This window comes from Lampetra fluviatilis, chromosome 54 (genome assembly GCF_964198595.1).
Source record: "Lampetra fluviatilis chromosome 54, kcLamFluv1.1, whole genome shotgun sequence".
NCBI lineage: Eukaryota > Metazoa > Chordata > Hyperoartia > Petromyzontiformes > Petromyzontidae > Lampetra > Lampetra fluviatilis.
Window position 1 is genome coordinate 5,021,689 of NC_136328.1, and position 20,889 is coordinate 5,042,577.

Below are 20,889 nucleotides of genomic sequence, written 5' to 3' on the forward strand. Positions count from 1 at the left end.
GACAGTTATTGCGAAAGAAGGAAGAGCGCGTGTGACGTCAGGGGGTGGGCGTCGCTACGTTTCGAACGCGATGACGTCACCACCGCCCCACCCAAACCCCCGTTGTACACAAAAAAAATAGGGGGACAAGGCGGATCTGATTACGTGGTGACGTCACCCGCCCCGCTTGGGTATAAAGGATGACGTCATTGCCGTTACGGTCGAACGCGATGAGGTCACCACAGCCCCACCCAAACCTCGGATTCACAAAAAACGGGATGGGCGGATCCGATCACGCGATGACGTCACGCGCCCCGCTCGCATACAAACGGCGCGGGGGATGGGGGAGGGAGGGAGGGCAGCGTCAATCGTACGTGATTACGTCATCACCGCCCCACCCCCAACCCCGTTATCAAATAATAAAAAATGGAGGAGGGGGGGGCGTAGGGCGGATCCGATGAACCGATGACGTGATGACGTCACGCAGGGGGGGGGAAGCCAGCAGAGATCGTGCGTGATGACGTCACGCGTAAAAATTTGCCTCAGCCCAGAGGAGGCAAGTGGAGGGGGGGCGAAGCAAGCAGGGCGCTGGCTGAGTCGACGCCGCCGCCGCCGTCATCGTCGCCGTCGTCTCCCCCCCTCCTCCTCCTCCCCCCACCACCTCCCCCTCTCTCTCCCCACCACCACCTCCACCTCCCTCTCTCCCCACCACCGGCGGCTCTGCCTGCCGGCTCGCTATAAAGGGACCGCCCGCATGCCCACACTTTCCGCTTGCTGCTCGCCGCCGGGCGGACGTGGTTCTTTGCGGCGGTAGCAGCCGAGGCGAGAACGCCCCGCGGGTAGCGGTGGTGGTGGTGGTGCTGCTGGTGGTGCTGGTGGTGGTGGTGCTGGTGGTGGTGCTGGTGGGTTGTTGCTGGTGGGTTGCTGCTGGTGGGTTGCTGCTGGTAGGTTGCTGCTGGTGGGTTGCTGCTGGTGGGTTGCTGCTGGTGGTGCTGCTGCTGCTGGTGGTGGTGGTGCTGGTGGTGGTGGTGGTAGTTCAAAGTTGCCAGCGACGACGTTCCCAGAGGCCCCCGTCTGGCCATGCCAGCCCCGGTCCAGCGGCCCGCAGTGACCCCTCAAGCGGCGGTGGCGACGGCGGCGACGGCGATGATGGTGATGGTGACGATGATGATGGTGACGATGATGACGATGAAAAAAGAAGCTCTCTGCTAGCCCGCTCAGCACCTCCGTTGGGGGGTGGTGGAGGAAGGGGGCTTTACCCTCCTAATTAGCTGAAGCGTTAATTGTCAGCTTGGTCAGAGGGGGGGGGGGAGGTCGTTAATTGATTGGTGGCGAGGAAGCGGCCGCGATGCGAACGCTGCGGCTAAGGAACCGTTCCATGGTGGCGCTGCTGTTCCTCTTCTCGCTGTCGTCTTCCTTCCTCTACTTCATCTACGTGTCGCCGGGCCTCGGTGAGTTGCGGCGACACACACACACATGTCGGGCACACACACACACATGTCGGGCACACACACACACATGTCGGGCACACACACATGTCGGGCACACACACACATGTCGGGCACACACACACATGTCGGGCACACACACACACACATGTCGGGCACACACACACACACATGTCGGGCACACACACACACACACATGTCGGGCACACACACACACACACATGTCGGGCACACACACACACACACATGTCGGGCACACACACACACACACATGTCGGGCACACACACACACACACATGTCGGGCACACACACACACACACATGTCGGGCACACACACACACACATGTCGGGCACACACACACACACATGTCGGGCACACACACACACGTGAGCTACACAGCAGATACACGTCAGGCATTCATCGGCCACACACATCAAGTACACGCCAGCCGTACAGACACACACATCAGCCACACAGATCAGGTATACAGGTGATGTTTCAGCCATTCATCGGCCACATACATCAGGTACACACCAGCCGTACAGACACACACATCAGGTACACGTCAGGCATTCATCAGCCACACACAGATCAGGTACACAGGTGAAGTTTCAGCCATTCATCAGACACACACATCAGGTACACACCAGCCGTACAGACACACACAGCAGGTACACGTCAGGCATGCATCAGAGCCACACACAGATCAGGTATACAGGTGATGTTTCAGCCATTCATCAGACAGACACACACATCAGGTATATACCAGCCGTACAGACACACACAGCAGGTACACGTCAGCCATTCATCGGCCACACACATCAAGTATACGCCAGCCGTACAGACACACACAGCAGGTACACATCATCCACAGGACTACGTGAACTGCACCCATCAAGCGACACGGCCACATGACCAGGAACACCATCACGTTGACTGCGGTCTTCATCACAGCCACACCCAGACTCGCACACATGGACACATCTACACAAACATGGGGATAACCACACACGGACACGGGGATAATCACACAAACACACGGACATGGGGATAACCACACGGACACGGGGATAACCACACACACACAGACACGGGATAACCACACACACACAGACACGGACACAATCACACAGACACACGGACACGGGGTTTACACATTTACAACCACACAACCACACAGACACGGGGTATACACATTTACAACCACACAACCACACACAACCACACACAGACACGGGGTATACACATTTACAACCACACAACCACACACAACCACACACGGACACGGGGAATACACATTCACAACGACACACAACCAACTATGAGTAGTGTGGCGAGCACCAGACACGGACACCTTTGTATCCCCGATGATGACACTCGCGCAACACAACCACGTGCCCTCTGATAATTGCATTACAAAAAAAAACAAAGATCCCCCGTGTAGCCTTAACAGAATGTTGGGGCAAGTGCTGTTAGCCAGCACCTATGAAGGTCGGCACGGTACACGAGGGGGTGGGTGGCCAGCACCACGCCCGGCCGCCTTTGTCTCCCCAGTGTCGATGTTTACTACACACCGCACCAGGTACTCATTTGAGGCTGAGCCGGCCTAGGGGAGGAGGCCCAGGTCCGATTTAGATAATCGCCACCGGTCCAACTCGGGGCGCCGGGTTCGCAACGCAGCACGCTAACCGCTGCACCACCGCTCCCCACAACCGCACACACCACACACACCACATGTACACACACACCACACACGAACACTTCACACAGCACACACACCACATACACCACATGTGCACACACCACACACACCACACACACCACATGCGCACACACCACACACGCACACACCACACACCACATGTGCAATCACCACATACACACACCACACACACCACATGTGCACACACCACACACACCACATGTGCACACACCACACACACCACATGTACACACACACCACACACACCACACACACCACACACGAACACACCACACACACCACACACGAACACTCCACACACAGCACACACACCACATACACCACACACACCACGTGTGCACACACCACACACACCACACACCACATACACACCACACACACACCACATACACACCACACACACACCACACACACACCACATGTGCACACACCACACACACACCACATGCGCACACACCACACACACACCACATGCGCACACACCACACACACCACATCCTCGGACGTACCGGTTGACCCTGCGCAGTTCATTTGAACACGCTGCAGCCGATAATGCCACGATGCATTGTGGCGGGTGTGTTGGATGTGTGTGTGTGTTTGGGGGGTAAGTGTCAGTGTTGTGCCCCCATCGGGAGACTGGAAGAGAGAGAGAGAGCGGTGGTGTGAGCGGTCTAATCGCAGTGCGTTACGAACCAGGCAACCCTCACCCCCCCCCCGGCTCGGCAACATCGTCGGCGAATATCCGAACCAGGTCCTGGGCGTCGACCCCCTGGGTGGGCTCGGCCTTAAATCAGTAGTACCGTGTCTGGCTTGTGTGAGTTGTGTGTGTGTGAGTCTTTGTCATCATCGGCACCGGGGAAATAACCTCCCTCCTCCCCTCTTCCGTGCGAGCAGTGTTGACCGTAGTAGGGTCTAGTAAATATAACTCTGTAGGCTGTCCGGGTGATTGTGACTGCAGGTATTGTGGTCTATGTAAACATGACTCCTTGTAAAAAAAAAAGGTGTCAGTTTTGTTGCCAGATAGAAGGGTAAAAAACCAATTATCATATTTTTTTACTGGCAAATGAGGTTCCAATGGTGTCCGGGTGAGCTTTATCTTTAATGTGCAAATGTATTAAGGTGGAGTAGTGGGCTGTTTGTTGGTGTGTGTGTGTGGTTGTGATGTGTGTGCGTAGTAGAGTGGGTTACAGCTGGTGGTGCATCTGCCAGTCATCTCAGTCGGCCAACCCATGGCACCACCTGGGTCTGTCCCGTGACCCTCCTGTCGACCACTTCACGTGGCCTCAAAGTGTGCACCTGGCCTGGCACACACCCAAAGCTCTCTAGGTGTGCTCTAGAGAGCTTTGGGTGTGTGCTTGACAGGTGTGTGTCTTGGTGTAGACATGTATGATAGGTGCGTGTGTGTGTGTGTGCGCTAGAGGTGTGTGTCTTGGTGTGATCACGTGTGGTATACAGGTGTGCATTGGCGTATGCATGTAGTGTACTTGCTGATGTGTGTGTGTTTCTTTATTTGCACTGAAGTGGTGTAAGTGTGTGTGTGTGGTTTTTTTTGGGTAGGGTAAGCGTTTGTGGCTGAAATTGTCGGTGCGGTTACCCGGTTCAACCCGGTTATGATACCGACCACTGTAGCCGAACCGGGCAATGTTTGTTTGAGAACTGGCCTGTTCTACTCGGCTTAGATAAACTGAGGCTTAATGTCGCGGTGTAAGTGCCCGGCGCTTTTACTGTGCTTGTAAATAAAACGTGTAAAAAAAAAGGCCACACAGAGCTCGCTCAGGCCGGTTCCTGCCCAAGGTGTGCCGAAATTATTTGAACAGATATGGCGAGTGACGTGTGCTCCCCCCACCCACCCACCCTCCCTCCCCTCTCCCCAATGGATTGCACCACCACCATCAGCAGCCACGTCTGTACGTTTGGTCACTTATTGCCGAGCGGTGATGAAAAACTTAATGTGCAATTTACTGAGGCGGTGCCTGTCCCGTGTCGCGGGGTGTGGAGGGGGCACGACGTTAAAGTCCCGTGACGTTGTTCGCACGTGCTGACCACGTGCCTGGCGACTTGACGGTGAACATTTGGCAAGTTTGGGAGTATTACACCGCACGCACAAAACAATAGACATTGCTGGAGCCGTTTCGCAAGTGCGCTGCTTCTACGAGTGTGCAAGGGTGGTGTTGTGTGCAATTGTGAGCGTGATCGTGGTGGTGTGTGTATGTGTTGGCGTGGTGGTGTTGTGTGCAAGTGTGCGGTGGTGGTGGTGTGTGCAAGTGAGGTGGCGGTGTGTTCAAGTGTGGTGGTGTGTTCAAGTGTGGTGGTGTGTGCAAGTGTGGTGGTGGTGTGTTCAAGTGTGGTGGTGGTGTGTTCAAGTGTGGGGTGGTGGTGGTGTGTTCAAGTGTGGGGTGGTGGTGTGTGCAAGTGTGGGGTGGTGGTGTGTGCAAGTGTGTGGTGGTGGTGGTGTGTTCAAGTGTGGTGGTGGTGTGTGCAAGTGTGGTGGTGGTGTGTTCAAGTGTTGGGTGGTGTTAGTGTGTTCAAGTGTGGGGTGGTGGTGGTGTGTGCAAGTGTGGGGTGGTGGTGGTGTGTGCAAGTGTGGGGTGGTGGTGGTGTGTTCAAGTGTGAGGTGGTGGTGGTGTGTGCAAGTGAGGTGGTGTGTTCAAGTGTGGTGGTGTGTGCAAGTGTGGGGGTGGTGTGTTCAAGTGTGGGGTGGTAGTGGTGTGTTCAAGTGTGGTGGTGGTGGTGTGTGCAAGTGTGGGGGTGGTGTGTTCAAGTGTGGGGTGGTGGTGGTGTGTGCAAGTGTGGTGGCGGTGGTGTGTTCAAGTGTGGGGTGGTGGTGGTGTGTTCAAGTGTGGGGTGGTGGTGTTGTGTTCAAGTGTGGTGGTGATGTGTGCAAGTGTGAGCGTGATCGTGGTGGTGTGTGTATGTGTTGGCGTGGTGGTGGTGTGTTCAAGTATGCCATGCGCTTGCAACGTTCTACCCGTGTGGAGTCGAGTCAAGGGTGTAGTATATTTACGGGGCGAAGGAAAGAGATATGAGAGAAAGAATGGGAAATCGGAGGAAAAGGATGGGAACGAAACGGAGAGACAGGAGGGGCGGTGAGGAGGAAGTGGTGACTAAGAAAAGGGCCTTAACTCCTGCTGCTACTACACAGAGTGGGGCTTGTTTGCCACGGTGGTGGTAATGGTGGGAATTGAGGATGGGTGCAGAGTGGAGGTGGCAACACAGTTGTTGCGTCATTTATTGAATGCCCGCGTTGATTTTTAGAAATTGTTGCACTACTCACCTCACGACCCAAGTTCAATTCCTGCTCGTGGTCAACACCAGTGGAGATTATTTGAACCGGTCTTGGGCTTCCCCTTGGTCGACTCGGCCTGAAACGAGTACCTGATGCGTTGTGTAAGCATCGCAACTGGGGAGACGAACAGCCAGGCGTGGTGGTGGCCATGTTACCTCCTCGTGTGCCGTGCCGGCCTTCATTGGTGCTCACTAACAGCACTTCCTCCAACAGTCTGTTGCGGCTATACGGTGGATCTTTGTCTTTGTGTGGTATATGCATCGGGCCAGTCATCTCAGTCCGTCAACCCATGGCACCTGGGTCTGTCCCGTGACCTCCTGAGTGGACTTGCCGATGACTGGTACCAGCGGTGTCAAGATCGGCTTCTGTGGAGGAGGCTTGCGAAGGACGCTACTGGTGCAGTTGGAGGCAGTCGCCCTCCAGCAACAACGGAGGGCTGAGGAGCGACGCTCACAACAACGAGCGGAGCCCTGGGCGGATAAAACACAGCAAGTTGGCACAGTAGGGGGCACAGGTGGTGCATCGGCCAGTCATCTCGGTCATCTCAGTCAGTTGACCCGTGGCACCTGGGTCTGCCCCGTGACCTCCTGCCAGCGGGCGTTGGACACTTCACGTGGCCTTAAAATACACACAGCCTTGCACAAGCGCCCTGGTGACGTCACCGCCACTTAGTTGCTAATGGTGGTGGTGGTGGTTGTTGTTGCGTGGTATATACAGATACACATTGTTTGAAGTGTGTTTGTTTATAACCAGGTGAGAACTCAAGAGACTCAGGATTAGTCTCATTTTGCAAGAGTGTCGCCAATATGACAAAATAGGGCCTCAAACTGTGACGGCGCTTATACGCTTTAGAATGTTTGCCGACGTTATGCCACGGACGTGTTTTGCTGCGCGTTTGTCACTGGACACGCCCTGGGGTGACACTGTTGCCACGTGAGAATGCGGCCGTCTCAACTGGATTGTCCAGGTGAGAAAGATTTGTTGCAAAAAAAAAAGATAAACCGATGAGATACAAGAAGTAAAATGCGGCGATGAAATGCGAGCGCGAAACACAAGACACGCTACAGCAGAAACTGAAGCTTCTGACGTAAATCAATATTAACGAAAAATTCATTTTCAGGCAAATGAAATTTGGCTCGGACAAATCGCCATTTGTAGTAAAATTAAGTTGCAGAAACGTTAAACGGGTTTACAGTGATTATTTCACGGATATGTAAACCGGCAAGGATGAATGTGAAATACAATTGCGAGTGAAGTAATTGAACCAAATTGGCATGTTTAGCATCAAGGAATAAATTCTAATTGAAATTCTTGGCGCATATTTGTCGTGTGGTGTATGCAAGTGGGTGAGATGTATTTTGGGGAGCGGTGGCACAACGGTCGGTGCATCGCTCAACGCTACGAAACCCGGCGACCCGAGTTCGATTCCCGTTCCCAGCCAATACCAGTGATTATTATCTGAATCTGGGCCTCGCCTAGGTCGACTCGGCCTTAAATGAGTACCTGGTGCGATGTGTCAACGTCAGCACTAGGGTGACAAAGGTGGCCAGGCGTGGTGCTTGCCACCCCCACCCTGTCATGTACTGTCCTGGCCTTCAAAGGTGCTCGCAAACAGGACTTGTCAAGACATAAGGTCAGGGATCCCAGACGCATGAAGAACAACCCAAAGCCTCTGGGCTGATGGTGGATCGTAGACCTTGACCGGTGGCAATAGAGCTGCTATGTAAATACATTATTCGGTGATACTGCGTTGGCGACGTTGCACGAGTGCAAATAGCAAAGCTGCCCGATACGCTCGTCAATAACACCGTGGCCTTAAAAACTAAAATATAAAAATGGGCAGCGTTTTGTACAATGGCCCCCTTACTCTTCTTGGTGCGTGATGGAGGAGGGCCGTTCCCTGGAACGTTAAGGCCAACGGTGTGCTGTCGTCACGCGGCGTACAGAGAACACGGTGTGTGGGGTGTCTGTTGGGACTTTCTCTGTCACGAAACATCGCTGGGGGAGGGGGGGGTGTTCATCGGGGTTCCTCGTCCGAGCGCGTGGAAACAAAATGTTCGGTGTTTTTTTTTACCAGAACCCTTCCCGGAATGTTAAGAAACCGATAATATCAGCATGTGTTCTTTAGCTAACCACCCTCACAGGTGCTGGCTACTTCCACATTTGAACCTGTAATGCTCCGCACGCTGCAGGCCGAATCGGAACCAACCCCCGGCAGGGCCTTCCATTGGGGGGTGTGCGGCAGAGGTCGCAAACGGGCTTTGATTCCTTACCCGTACCCGTACCCGGCCGCACCAGGGTCGCAAACGGGTACCCGTACCCGGCCGGGTACGGGTACCCGTACGCTACCCGTACCCTACCCGAAATGAGTGACAAACGGTGACTCACGGCCTACCCGTACCCGGCCGCACCAGGGTCGCAAACGGGTACTCGTACCCGTACCCGGCTGTACCCGTACCCTACCCGTACCCAGCCGGGTACGGGTATGGAACGGGTACGGCCGGGTACCTGATTGCGACCTCTGGGATGAAGCCATGTTGCAGGTGCGGGTGGGTTGATTCTAGGAACTTGAATTGTGAGAAGAGACAAGACGTTGGGAAATGAGTGACAAACAGTTACTCACCAGTGACTCACGGCCGACCCGTACTCGTACCCGGCCGCACCAGGGTCGCAAACAGATAGCCGGGTATCGGGTAGGGTGCGGGTATCGGGTACCCGGTTGCGACCTCTGGTGTGCGGGGCCCGGGGAAAATCCCACTGTGTGGGCCCCTCCCCTGCCGTGACGTTGCAGCGTGGAGCCCCCCTATGCGCGGGGCCCGGGGTGGTCACCCCGATTCGCCGTCCACCCTGGGGATGGCTGTGCCCCCTCGCCCCATGTCGAGTTGATTGGTCTCCGTGGTTCTATCCTCCCCCATAGACTGTACGTAAACGTGTAAGCAAATCTTTTAAGTTAAAATATTTATCGCCCAGAAAGCCTCTTGAGATGGGAACATCTTGTTTGCAAGGGGTTGTCAATTCGACTGCTACATCGCAAACACATACACAACAACATCGGCGTGCTAATCGCGCCTCCCATTAGCACGGCTGGCTAGGTACGGCGTGAAAGAAGTTCAACATCCATACAATCAGGTGTGGTGGTTGCAAGTAATTTTTATTTTATCAAAGAGCGTTTGGTTTGTGCTCTCGGGACTGCTCAGACAGTTTCCCATCTCTCTGGCCCACCACCAGCGCGCTCATCCAATGCAGCACCGCGCATTCCGTTGAACCTCCGAGCAATGGTGATTTCATCTTCTTGGTTCTTTCGGTAAAGTCACGTAGAATGGAAATAATAAAATAATAAAACAAAATATAATATAATAATATTATTATAATATATATTGCATTTGTGTATATTGCGTTTGTGTTTACAATGTGATTTGTGTGTGTGTGTGAAGTTTGTGTTCGTGGCATATGTGTATAGAGCAGTATATGAAACACGCAAAGTGAGAATAATTTTATTATGTTTTATTTTTATTATTTTATTCTTTCCATTCTACGTGACTTTACCGAAAGAACCAAGAAGATGAATCCCTGCAGTCACGAAAGCTTTAAATCGAAATGTTATGTTTTATTTTTATTATTTTATTATTTCCATTCTACGTGACTTTACCGAAAGAACCAAGAAGATGAATCCCTGCAGTCACGAAAGCTTTAAATCGAAATGTAATGGTAATTTCGTGAACATTGTCAACGGCAACAAAAATTGTGGCCCCCCAACTACTTTACTCCCGGCTCGCTGCAACACCTCTTCCATCCTGCCAGCCGTGGTTATCCCTGGGGAGTTGTGTACCGCACGCACGCCCCTAAGCAACCACTGCAGCTGCGGGATCCCACGGTCCGAAACCCTCGCACGTTCAGGAAGAGGTGGGGTACCAATCTTAGCCCCGCCAACGGGGATCGCAATCTCATTTGCAAGTTGAGCACACCTCATGCTCGAGGCCTTGACACTTCCTCGTTGTTGCGAGGTGTGCGTGCCGCGGATGTTTGAGCGATGGAGGCACCGCTCCGATATTAGACGCGGATGTTTCGCCGCGGTCGGGAATGGCAACTCGCGTCGCCAGGTTCGTATCGCACCGCGCTAACCGCTGCACCACGGCTCTGGCCAGTGGCCTCCCCTAGGTCGACTCGGACTTAAATGAGTACCTCGTGCCTGCGTGGAATAATACAATAATAATGAATAAGATTCTAGATTTGAAGCTTTCGTGACTGCAAGGATTCATATTCTTAGGTTTTTTCGGTAAAGTCACGTAGGTAAAAAATTAAAATTAATAAAAGTAAAATAAAATAAAAATAAAAATCACGACGTTTCGGAGGCAACACAAGCTTTATTTTAATTTTATTTTACTTTTATTAATTTTAATTTTTTACCTACGTGACTTTACCGAAAAAACCTGAGAAAACGAATAAGATCTGCAGGAGAGACAAAGGTGGCGAGGCGGGGTGCTGGCCCACACCCCCCACCCCTTCGTGTTCCGTGCCGCCCTTAATAGGTGCTCACTGACAAGACTTGCCCCAACATTCTGTACGATTATAAGAGGGGGGGGTGGTTTGTGTATATTGCGTTTGTGTATATTGCGTTTGTGTTTACAATGTAATTTGTGTGTATGTGTGAAGTCTGTGTTCGTGGCACATGTGTATAGAGCAGTATATGAAACACGCAAAGTGAGAATTATTTTATTATGTTTAATTTTTATTATTTTATTATTTCCACTCTACGTTACTTTACCGAAAGAACCAAGAAGATGAATCCCTGCAGTCACGAAAGCTTTAAATCGAAATTTACACGCAAAGTTGTATACGAAATTCCCTTGGAATCCTCCTGATCTCACCACGTCTCGTCAGATCTCAGAAGGCAAAGCAGTGTTGAGACTGGATAATGCTTTGATGGGCGACCGGCATGCAGAATGGGTGATATAGGCAGCGGTTGGAGTTGCTGAATGTTGCTACGTGTTTCTACGTGGAACAGTACTTCTATGCTCCCACGTCTATCAACAACGTTCCCCGTTTTCAAGTTTATTTCGTTTGAGTTTTAAGCAAATTTTGTTTAACCAGTTGAGAACTCGAGAAACTGGGATCTCGTCTCATTTGCAAGCGTGATCCTGGGGGCATTTGTGATGATTTTACACCAACCCACACTAACCAGCGTGGTGAAGTATGCTCCGATAACCCCCTTACGATGCCGTCCATCAGTGGATTGAGGAAATGGCTGTACGGATACACGTGTGTGCGTGTATGCATACACCGCAAACCCTGAGCATGCGCTGCGCACACACATGTACAGTCTTTTGCTCTACCACGTAATTGTGCTTGTGAACTTCAGAGTGGTCCGGTTGGTTTTGGAAGGCCAGACTTGTCAGGATAAGTGCCCCCCCCCCTCTCGACCCCGGGGGTTGTGGTTGTGATGATTTAGCGATACAATGGAAGCTGCATTCATACGCGGTGACGCTGCCCAGCCAGCTCCGGGTTGCACGGTCGTCGCTTGTTGCCGAGGTTCACGAGTTCGAATCCGGCAGGCACGGCCCTCCCTGGACAATCACGCGGGGACCGCGTGTGTTGACCGTAATTTTTAAATCCTTTATATTAAGTTCGCTTGCTTGCTTAGGACCGTGCAGATCTTTCGGTCGTTTTTTAACCCACTTCCCGTGATCCAATCGAGCTGACATTTTCCACACAGACTCGTTGTGCGTGACAATTAATGTTCGTGAAAATTTTTTTCCAAAAATTTACACTTTTTAGGACAAAAATATTATATTTAATTACCAATTGCTTAATGGTGCAATGCAATCATCTGACCCATAGGTGGCAGCCATCTCAAGCCAGAGGACGAGAGGACTCTAGCCGCCACGCATATAAAGGATTTATAGTGAAAAACTTTGTTTTTACGGGTTATACTTGTTTTAAAATAAAGAAGTACCCCGCGCCGCCCGCATCGCAAGGCGCACTTTTAAAGATCCCCGGCTGACGTTGTTCGAGAAGGATAAAGGGCCCTCGTGCGCCGCAGTCGTTCAACGCATTTGCAGAATTGCACCGCATTTCTAGCGCAGAGATTTGATGCCTTTCCCAACCCTGTGAATCGGTGTGCTAATGCGATTTTGACTTGTATACTTATTTGTATTTCTATTTTACGTATTTATTTGACCTTTTTGTTGTCGTGTAAATTTCTGACCCACCCCTGCTGCGTGGCTAATCGAATTTTTCGAGGGTAAAAAAAATATTCTGATTCTTTTCGTCGCCATCCTACTGAGCAGGCCCCTTCCGAAAAGGTCCCTAAGGTTTTTAAGCGAGGCTTTCCTGGGCTAACAAGTGTAGAAATAATGATAATTACACACTTCTGATATTTCCTTACTTACTTGAAGGCTGGTGGGGGTGGGGAAGGCACAGGGCAACTTCTGGAACAATCCGGTCCCTGTGAATCAGCGGGTCGATTGAGCGGCCACAATGGGAGGGTCACGAGTTCAAATCGTGGCTATGTTGGGAGGTGGCTGGGTTGGTTGACATAGCTCAGTATCATCCTTATGGGGTGATAAAATAGGTACTAACTTTGTTGGGCAGTCGAGAGTGGTTGGTTTTATGGGATAGACTCACCTTCCCCCCCCCCCCCTCTCGGCCAGAGGAATTAGTAATTTCCACCCCTGTCTTTGCCCGGCTGTAAACAGGAGGTGAGTGCCAATGACTCGATGCTCATTTGAGCCAGGAAGTCGCTTGGCACTTTGACCCGAGCACACGTGGGCTTGCTCCGAAGGGAGTGTGCTCCACAGCCCCAGCTTCTGCTGAGCTACGGCGTGGCATCGTACGCGATGGCACCCACAGTTAGTCGCGGGGACCAGTCGGCAAAATATCACCGCCGCCGTGGTTATCGTTGCTCATTTTCTATTCAACATTTAATATCCCGACCGTAAATATCTTGCGCTGGATCCCGCTGGCCGATTACGGTCGTAAGCCAATATCCAAGCAGCCATTAAAGCAGCGCTTCGATTGAACGTTTTTTCCGGAGCAATGGACGTGTGAAGGTCATTGTTGCCGTAGTCATTGTGGCTATTCAAGAGCCTTTGGCGTGCAGCTGTAAGCGTTCTAAATTGTGAAGTCCCAATGATTAAACGGCTACTTGGCAGCCTTATGCTGAGTGAAGGAGCTTCCCGCGGTGTAATGGTTTTAGCAGCACGCTGGATGTGCCATCCAGAGATTGTCAGGACGATTCAATCTCCCGGTAAGGCAGTGGATGCGATGGGGAACATTTCTTAAACCCACCACCCCCTCCCCCAAAACCCCCAGCTAACCGCCTCTGTTCACCCAGCAGTTATAATGGGTACAGCACAGTCAGCCACCTCCTTATAACTCTCTTATCATGACCACTTACTACCATGGTTATTGTTCCAGCAAACTTCACTCGGCGATTGATCCACCCGTGTTGAGGACTCCCACACTTCAACCAACACACTACCGGTCACAACAAAAACACACACTCACCCACCCACTTTACCCACCCATTCGCTCGCTCGCCCGCCCGCCCACCTACCCACCCAACCACTCACCCACTCGCCACACTGCAGCTCACAACATTTCTCATTCTGCATCCATCCTGTTACTGCTTTCCTGTGGAATTTGCCTCTCATCGTCGTATCTTTTTGCCAAGCTCTCGTAATAAACAACCGCGCCAAATTCAAGAAGCGTGTTGCACTCACTCGTCTGTTACGCCGTCAGCGGTGCTGTTCAGTCGCTGGCCGCTTGGTATTTTGGTGCCTGTCCTTTGCAAAACCGTGCGGTTATTAGATAATAATAATACTAAATCGGCCTGAACTTTTACTTGAAAAAAGTGGTGATCGGCACCTCGGGGCGATTTTGTGATCACTCACCAACTTCCCCCCCCCCCGCTCCCCCCCAATGATTTGCAGCTTTGCTTCGCATGTATTGGCACGAGGAAATTTGGTTTTATCGGAGGAAGGGGGGACGGGGGGGAGGGGGCGGTCAGCGGCTAAAATTATCAGACGCCAAGTCCGTGAGGCCACCTTGCATGCAAATTCTTCGGCCGTATAGCATCGACGGGAACGCGGAAGGAGGTGACGACGACGACGACACGGCCAGCTGGACCGGCTGCCCATTGCGCAAGGAGGAAACCAGAGAAATGACGATGGTAACCCGACCGACCACTAACCCCACTGCCACAGTCGCAGGAGAGAGGAGATGAGAAAGAGACATTGTCGAGAAGGTTTTTGTTTTGTTTACCATAGCAAGGAGCCGGGGATTGTCTCCCACCTGCCGGCCGTCCGTCCGCCCGTCCGCCCGTCCGCCCGAGTGCCTCCCTGATTGCGAGCGACGTTTGGGGGAAAAACGTTGAGAGATTTGGCGGGAGGGGAGCGTCGCGCCCATCCCCTTTGCGGTTTCACGGCTGTCCTCGTACCACACACCGTCACCACTCTCGCCACTCTCCCAGCATGTTCGGACCCCGAGCTAGAGTCCTGCCGGTCGATGAAAAAATAAAATAATCGATTCCTGAATCCGCGACCACCCCCCTCCCCTCCCCAACCGCTTCGCGACGATGCAACGAATCACGGGGGCAGACTTGGCGGGGATGGGATGGGTGGGGAAAGGGATGGGGGTTTCAATCGTTGAATGTGCTCCAACTCGGTTTACAACCCTGTGCAGGTTTAGAGTTTGATTCGTGGGGAAAGACTCTGCTCCTCGCCCGACCCTGGTTACACCCTCTTTCATTTCTGTATCTGGAGTCCAAGGTTAGGGTCCAGAATTTGGGTCCAGTGTTAGGGTTCAGGGACGGGTGGGGGGGGGGTGTGCAGGTGTCATGCTCAGTCAGTCCTGCAGCGTTAACTATTTAATAGTTGGAGGGGGCGGGGGCGTGATACAGGTCAATGGATGTCAAACAAACTTTAAACACGAGTTAATCGCTGAACAGAATGAGTAACTGTGCAGATCGCCCTTTGTCTCTCTCGCGTGTCCTGCTCTGGTATGTCACGCCCTGTGTCTTATATAAAAGTAAATTTAACTCGTGTTAAATTGACTTTTATAACTGGTGTTAAATTGACTTTTATATTAGAATAAAAAATGTGGGTTGAGCCTTCAGCAGGGATGGGCAGGGGGGGGGCTCCCTACTGCCCCCCCCCACCCCACTCATCCCATCATAGATTTCATGATTACAAATCCTCCATGACTCTCGCCCCTGCCTGCCTCTCCCCTCACTCTCCTCTCCTCCACACACTCTCCCACCTCTCCCCTCTCACCTCGCTCTACTGGTCTCCACACACTCTCCCACCTCTCCCCTCGCTCTCCTCTCCTCCACACACTCTCCAACCTCTCCCCTCGCTCTCCTCTCCACACACTCTCCCACCTCTCCCCTCGCTCTCCTGGTCTCCACACACTCTCCCACCGCTCCCTTCACTCATCTTCCCTGTCAGCCAGTGGGAGAGGCTGCTCATTCTCCTCCGCTTCCCCCACAATCTGTGTAACTCCCCAGTCGCTCGTGCTCCTGGCTCCCACGCTGTCCCTGTTGAGATCCAGACTCAAGGTCCTCTCATGACGGACTCTTTCCGTCCTCTCTATAAAATAGTAAAACAACCTTGCGGGCTCTGTCCAGCGCTGTGTGAATCCAAATCGCGTTACATTTATCCCGGGGGCCGAGCCAGTCTCAAGAGACCCCTTTTCAAGCGGGGGTCCCGGCTACGATTTTGCAGTAAAGTGGGGGCTAGGGGAGGGGGTGATGATTGCTATGAGATGAGAGAGTGGGTGTGTGGGGTGGAGGTTGGGGGGGGAGGTGTTGTGGGGGGTATTTCGAAATTTCTTAACGTGCAATGGATTTGAAACAATAAAAAAAAACACGTGGCAAATTTGAACCGTGATGCCGACCACACGTGGTGTCCTCTCCTCTTGGGTTTGGGTTGGAGTCCAAGGTTAGTCAACGCGTTGGTGGGTTTTGGTTGGAGGCCAAGGTTAGTCAACGCGTTGGTGGCCTCTCCTGGGTTTGGGTTGGAGGCCAAGGTTGGTCAACGCGTTGGAGGCTTCTGCTGGGTTTGGGTTGGAGGCCAAGGTTGGTCAACGCGTTGGTGGCCTCTGCTAGGTTTGGGTTGGAGGCCAAGGTTGGTCAACGCGTTGGTGGCCTCTGCTGGGTTTGGGTTGGAGGCCAAGGTTGGTCAACGCGTTGGTGGCTTCTGCTGGGTTTGGGTTGGAGGCCAAGGTTGGTCAACGCGTTGGTGGCTTCTGCTGGGTTTGGGTTGGAGGCCAAGGTTGGTCAACGCGTTGGTGGCCTCTGCTGGGTTTGGGTTGGAGGCCAAGGTTGGTCAACGCGTTGGTGGCTTCTGCTGGGTTTGGGTTGGAGGCCAAGGTTGGTCAACGCGTTGGTGGCCTCTGCTGGGTTTGGGTTGGAGGCCAAGGTTAGTCAACGCGTTGGTGGCTTCTGCTGGGTTTGGATTGGAGGCCAAGGTTATTCAACACGTTGGTGGCCTCTCCTGGGTTTGGGTTGGAGGTCAAGGTTAGTCAACGCGTTGGTGGCCTCTCCTGGGTTTGGGTTGGAGGTCAAGGTTAGTCAACGCGTTGGTGGCCTCTGCTGGGTTTGGGTTGGAGGCCAAGGTTGGTCAACACGTTGGTGGCTTCTGCTGGGTTTGGGTTGGAGGCCAAGGTTAGTCAACACGCTGGTGGCTTCTGCTGGGTTTGGGTTGGAGGCCAAGGTTAGTCAACACGTTGGTGGCTTCTGCTGGGTTTGGGTTGGAGGCCAAGGTTAGTCAACACGCTGGTGGCTTCTGCTGGGTTTGGGTTGGAGGCCAAGGTTAGTCAACACGCTGGTGGCTTCTGCTGGGTTTGGGTTGGAGGCCAAGGTTAGTCAACACGTTGGTGGCCTCTGCTGGGTTTGGGTTGGAGGCCAAGGTTAGTCAACACGCTGGTGGCTTCTGCTGGGTTTGGGTTGGAGGCCAAGGTTAGTCAACACGTTGGTGGCCTCTGCTGGGTTTGGGTTGGAGGCCAAGGTTAGTCAACGCGTTGGTGGCTTCTGCTGGGTTTGGGTTGGAGGCCAAGGTTAGTCAACACGCTGGTGGCTTCTGCTGGGTTTGGGTTGGAGGCCAAGGTTAGTCAACACGCTGGTGGCTTCTGCTGGGTTTGGGTTGGAGGCCAAGGTTAGTCAACACGTTGGTGGCCTCTGCTGGGTTTGGGTTGGAGGCCAAGGTTAGTCAACACGCTGGTGGCTTCTGCTGGGTTTGGGTTGGAGGCCAAGGTTAGTCAACGCGTTGGTGGCTTCTGCTGGGTTTGGGTTGGAGGCCAAGGTTGGTCAACGCGTTGGTGGCCTCTGCTGGGTTTGGGTTGGAGGCCAAGGTTGGTCAACGCGTTGGTGGCTTCTGCTGGGTTTGGGTTGGAGGCCAAGGTTGGTCAACGCGTTGGTGGCCTCTGCTGGGTTTGGGTTGGAGGCCAAGGTTGGTCAACGCGTTGGTGGCTTCTGCTGGGTTTGGGTTGGAGGCCAAGGTTGGTCAACATGTTGGTGGCCTCTGCTGGGTTTGGGTTGGAGGCCAAGGTTGGTCAACATGTTGGTGGCCTCTGCTGGGTTTGGGTTGGAGGCCAAGGTTAGTCAACACGTTGGAGGCTTCTGCTGGGTTTGGGTTGGAGGCCAAGGTTAGTCAACACGTTGGTGGGTTTGTGTTGGAGGTCAAAGTTAATCAACACGTTGGTGGGTTTGGGTTGGAGGTCAAAGTTAGTCAACGCGTTGGTGGGTTTGGGTTGGAGGTCAAAGTTAGTCAACGCGTTGGTGGGTTTGGGTTGGAGGTCAAAGTTAGTCAACGCGTTGGTGGCCTCTGCTGGGTTTGGGTTGGAGGTCAAAGTTAGTCAACGCGTTGGTGGCCTCTGCTGGGTTTGGGTTGGAGGTCAAAGTTAGTCAACACGCTGGTGGCCTCTGCTGGGTTTGGGTTGGAGGTCAAAGTTAGTCAACACGTTGGTGGGTTTGGGTTGGAGGTCAAAGTTAGTCAACACGTTGGTGGGTTTGGGTTGGAGGTCAAAGTTAGTCAACGCGTTGGTGGGTTTGGGTTGGAGGTCAAAGTTAGTCAACGCGTTGGTGGCCTTTCCAGCTGCTCTTTTTTTGAGTCGCGTCGTGCCGGGACCTTTGACGTCGGCCGCGAGGCAGACCTGGCGCCCCCCCCCCCCTCCCCCCACGTATCTATTGCACCAGCACGCGTTTGTCGAATGCGCACTCCCTTTTGTTCTTAGCGAGCAAGTGTTTTTGAAATATGAATAGCCGCGGGGAAGGGGAAAACGTGCAAATGTATATTTGCCCTGCGCGTGAAGAAAGGACTTGCAACATAGAGGCCTGCGCACATACCGTTCTGCAACCCGTTTGCTGTTCTGTCGAAGATATGGGGCGACGGGGGGGGGAGGTTCGCAAATGTCTCCGTGGTTGGCGGTGAGGGGGATGGTGTGGCAGGGTTTGCTCCATACTTTACCACGCCGGTCACAGCGGCGGTTGCACGGTTGTGCACGGCACGGGTGGTTTTCCATGGGCCATTTGCCACCGTGCTGTGGCTGGCCTTGCACCACGCCTGAGTCTGGCGTCTTAATATATTTTTCTTGTCCGACGCAAGTTGCATCATCGTCTGCGTGCTGCGGGTGACACACGCAATCGCTGTGAATGGCCAAATACTATTCACAGCGGCTGTTGAAAAGTGAAATGAAACCGTCGGAAAAGTAACAACGGATAAACATCTTCTTGGTTCTTTCGGTAAAGTCACGTAGAAGTGAAATAATAAAATAATTAAAATAAAACAATAAAATAATTCTCACGATGTTTCGGCCACAACTCAAGCAGCCGTCTTCCTGCGTTGTGGCCGAAACGTCGTGAGAATTATTTTATTATGTTTTATTTTTATTATTTCCCTTCTACGTGACTTTACCGAAAGAACCAAGAAGATGAATCCCTGCAGTCACGAAAGCTTTAAATCGAAACGGATAAACAATTGGAGATGATGGCGTTGTGAAAAACCAAAAGGGTAATCAACAACATGATAAGTCATCGCAACAGAAGGTATGGAAGAGTACGGTTAAGCATGGTGGCGGGGGGTGGGGGGGGGGCAGTTTCCCCAGTAATTTCACCACGCTGGTCAGGCTGGGGGTTGGCGCTTTGTCTCGGCGTGTCTCGCGCTCGTTCACGCGGCAGTCGAATTTCATTTGACTGTGTCAGGTGGCAGGGGGAGGTTCTGCGACGGGCACGCACATTTGGCTAGTTGGTGACACGGCCGAACGCGAACGCTGATTGTGAATCGAGCCGTTATTTTAACAGTGATCGTGAACACTCTTTGGTTCTTTCGCTAAAGTCGCGTAGGTATAAAAATGAACTAAATTCAATCACGACGTTTCGGGCGCAACACAAGCGTCCGTCATCAGGTGGGACAACCACTTCTAATCTAGATTAGTGCGCGTGAATGTAGCTGCCTCTGGTGGCTGGAGGAGGTCAACCGAGCGCTGCCGGGACGTGTGATTTGTGGGGAACGTCTTGCGAGTCCCTGGGTCTCCGTGCGAGTTTGTGCGTCGCTGTTCGACTGTTTGTACGTTTCTGTTAGGAGTCTATGGTTCTCCGAGGTTATGGGTCTCTGTGTGAGTGATGGGGCATGTCACTGCGTGAGTCACTGGTGTTGGCCGTGAGAGGAAATCGAACTCGGCACGCCGGCTTCGTAGCGCAGCGCACGCCTGACCGCAACACTGCCGCTAGCCACACACAGGTGCGCAACTACGAATCGGGAAAAACGTTGGCCGCTAAATCTTACGCTGGCCTCGTCTAGATTGGTCTCGCTTGGCCTGGGTGGAAACGGGAGGCTGGCGGCCTTGGGCTACTTGCAGTGGCACAACTCCGCGCAGGAACGCACAATCGCAAGTGGCGCATTTCGCCACCATCTCGGCGAGGTCCGGTGTGGGGCAGCGAGAAGAGCCGTGCTCGCGAGTACCCCAACCACCCACCCACCACCATCACCGCTCGCCACTCTTTTATTTCCTGCTCTCGAGTTGCGTGCGATAGCCATCGCCGCGCTCTCGGCTTGGCTCCAGTAACCCCCCTCGTCGTCTCCGCCACCACTTTATGCGCAACAAAAAAAAACGCGTGTGCCATTACGGTGCTTGCAGGGGGGAGCGGGGTGGGTGGTTTTTGGGTCATCTGATGGGCGCCACCAACACCGTCACCGTAACGGTTTCGCCGGCTCCATTCGGATCTCCGCGGTGCAGCGGTTGAAGCAACTGGCACAGGTTTCTTAAATTCCCATCTACGCACAAGAAACAGATCCCCCACACCCACTCCCTTCCACCCCTACAGCCTGAACAGACTTTGGGGCACGTGCTTCTTGCGCTAGCAGCACCGATGAAGGCCGGCACGGCACACGAGGGTTGTGGGTGGACAGCGCCACGCCCGGCCGCCTTTGTCCCCAAAGTGGCGATGTTCACACA

At 53.1% G+C, this 20,889-nt stretch overlaps 1 protein-coding gene across 1 annotated transcript in view; it reads left to right on the forward strand.

The window, feature by feature from the left end:
* Window positions 1–559: 559 nt before the first annotated feature.
* LOC144949647 (beta-1,4-galactosyltransferase 6-like) overlaps window positions 560–20,889 on the forward strand; it is a 43,496-nt gene continuing 23,166 nt past the window's right edge. Inside the window, 1 exon segment of the mRNA XM_078879632.1 lies at window positions 560–1,430. Within this exon segment, the coding sequence (XP_078735758.1) occupies window positions 1,328–1,430 (103 nt within the window). The 5' untranslated portion in view covers window positions 560–1,327.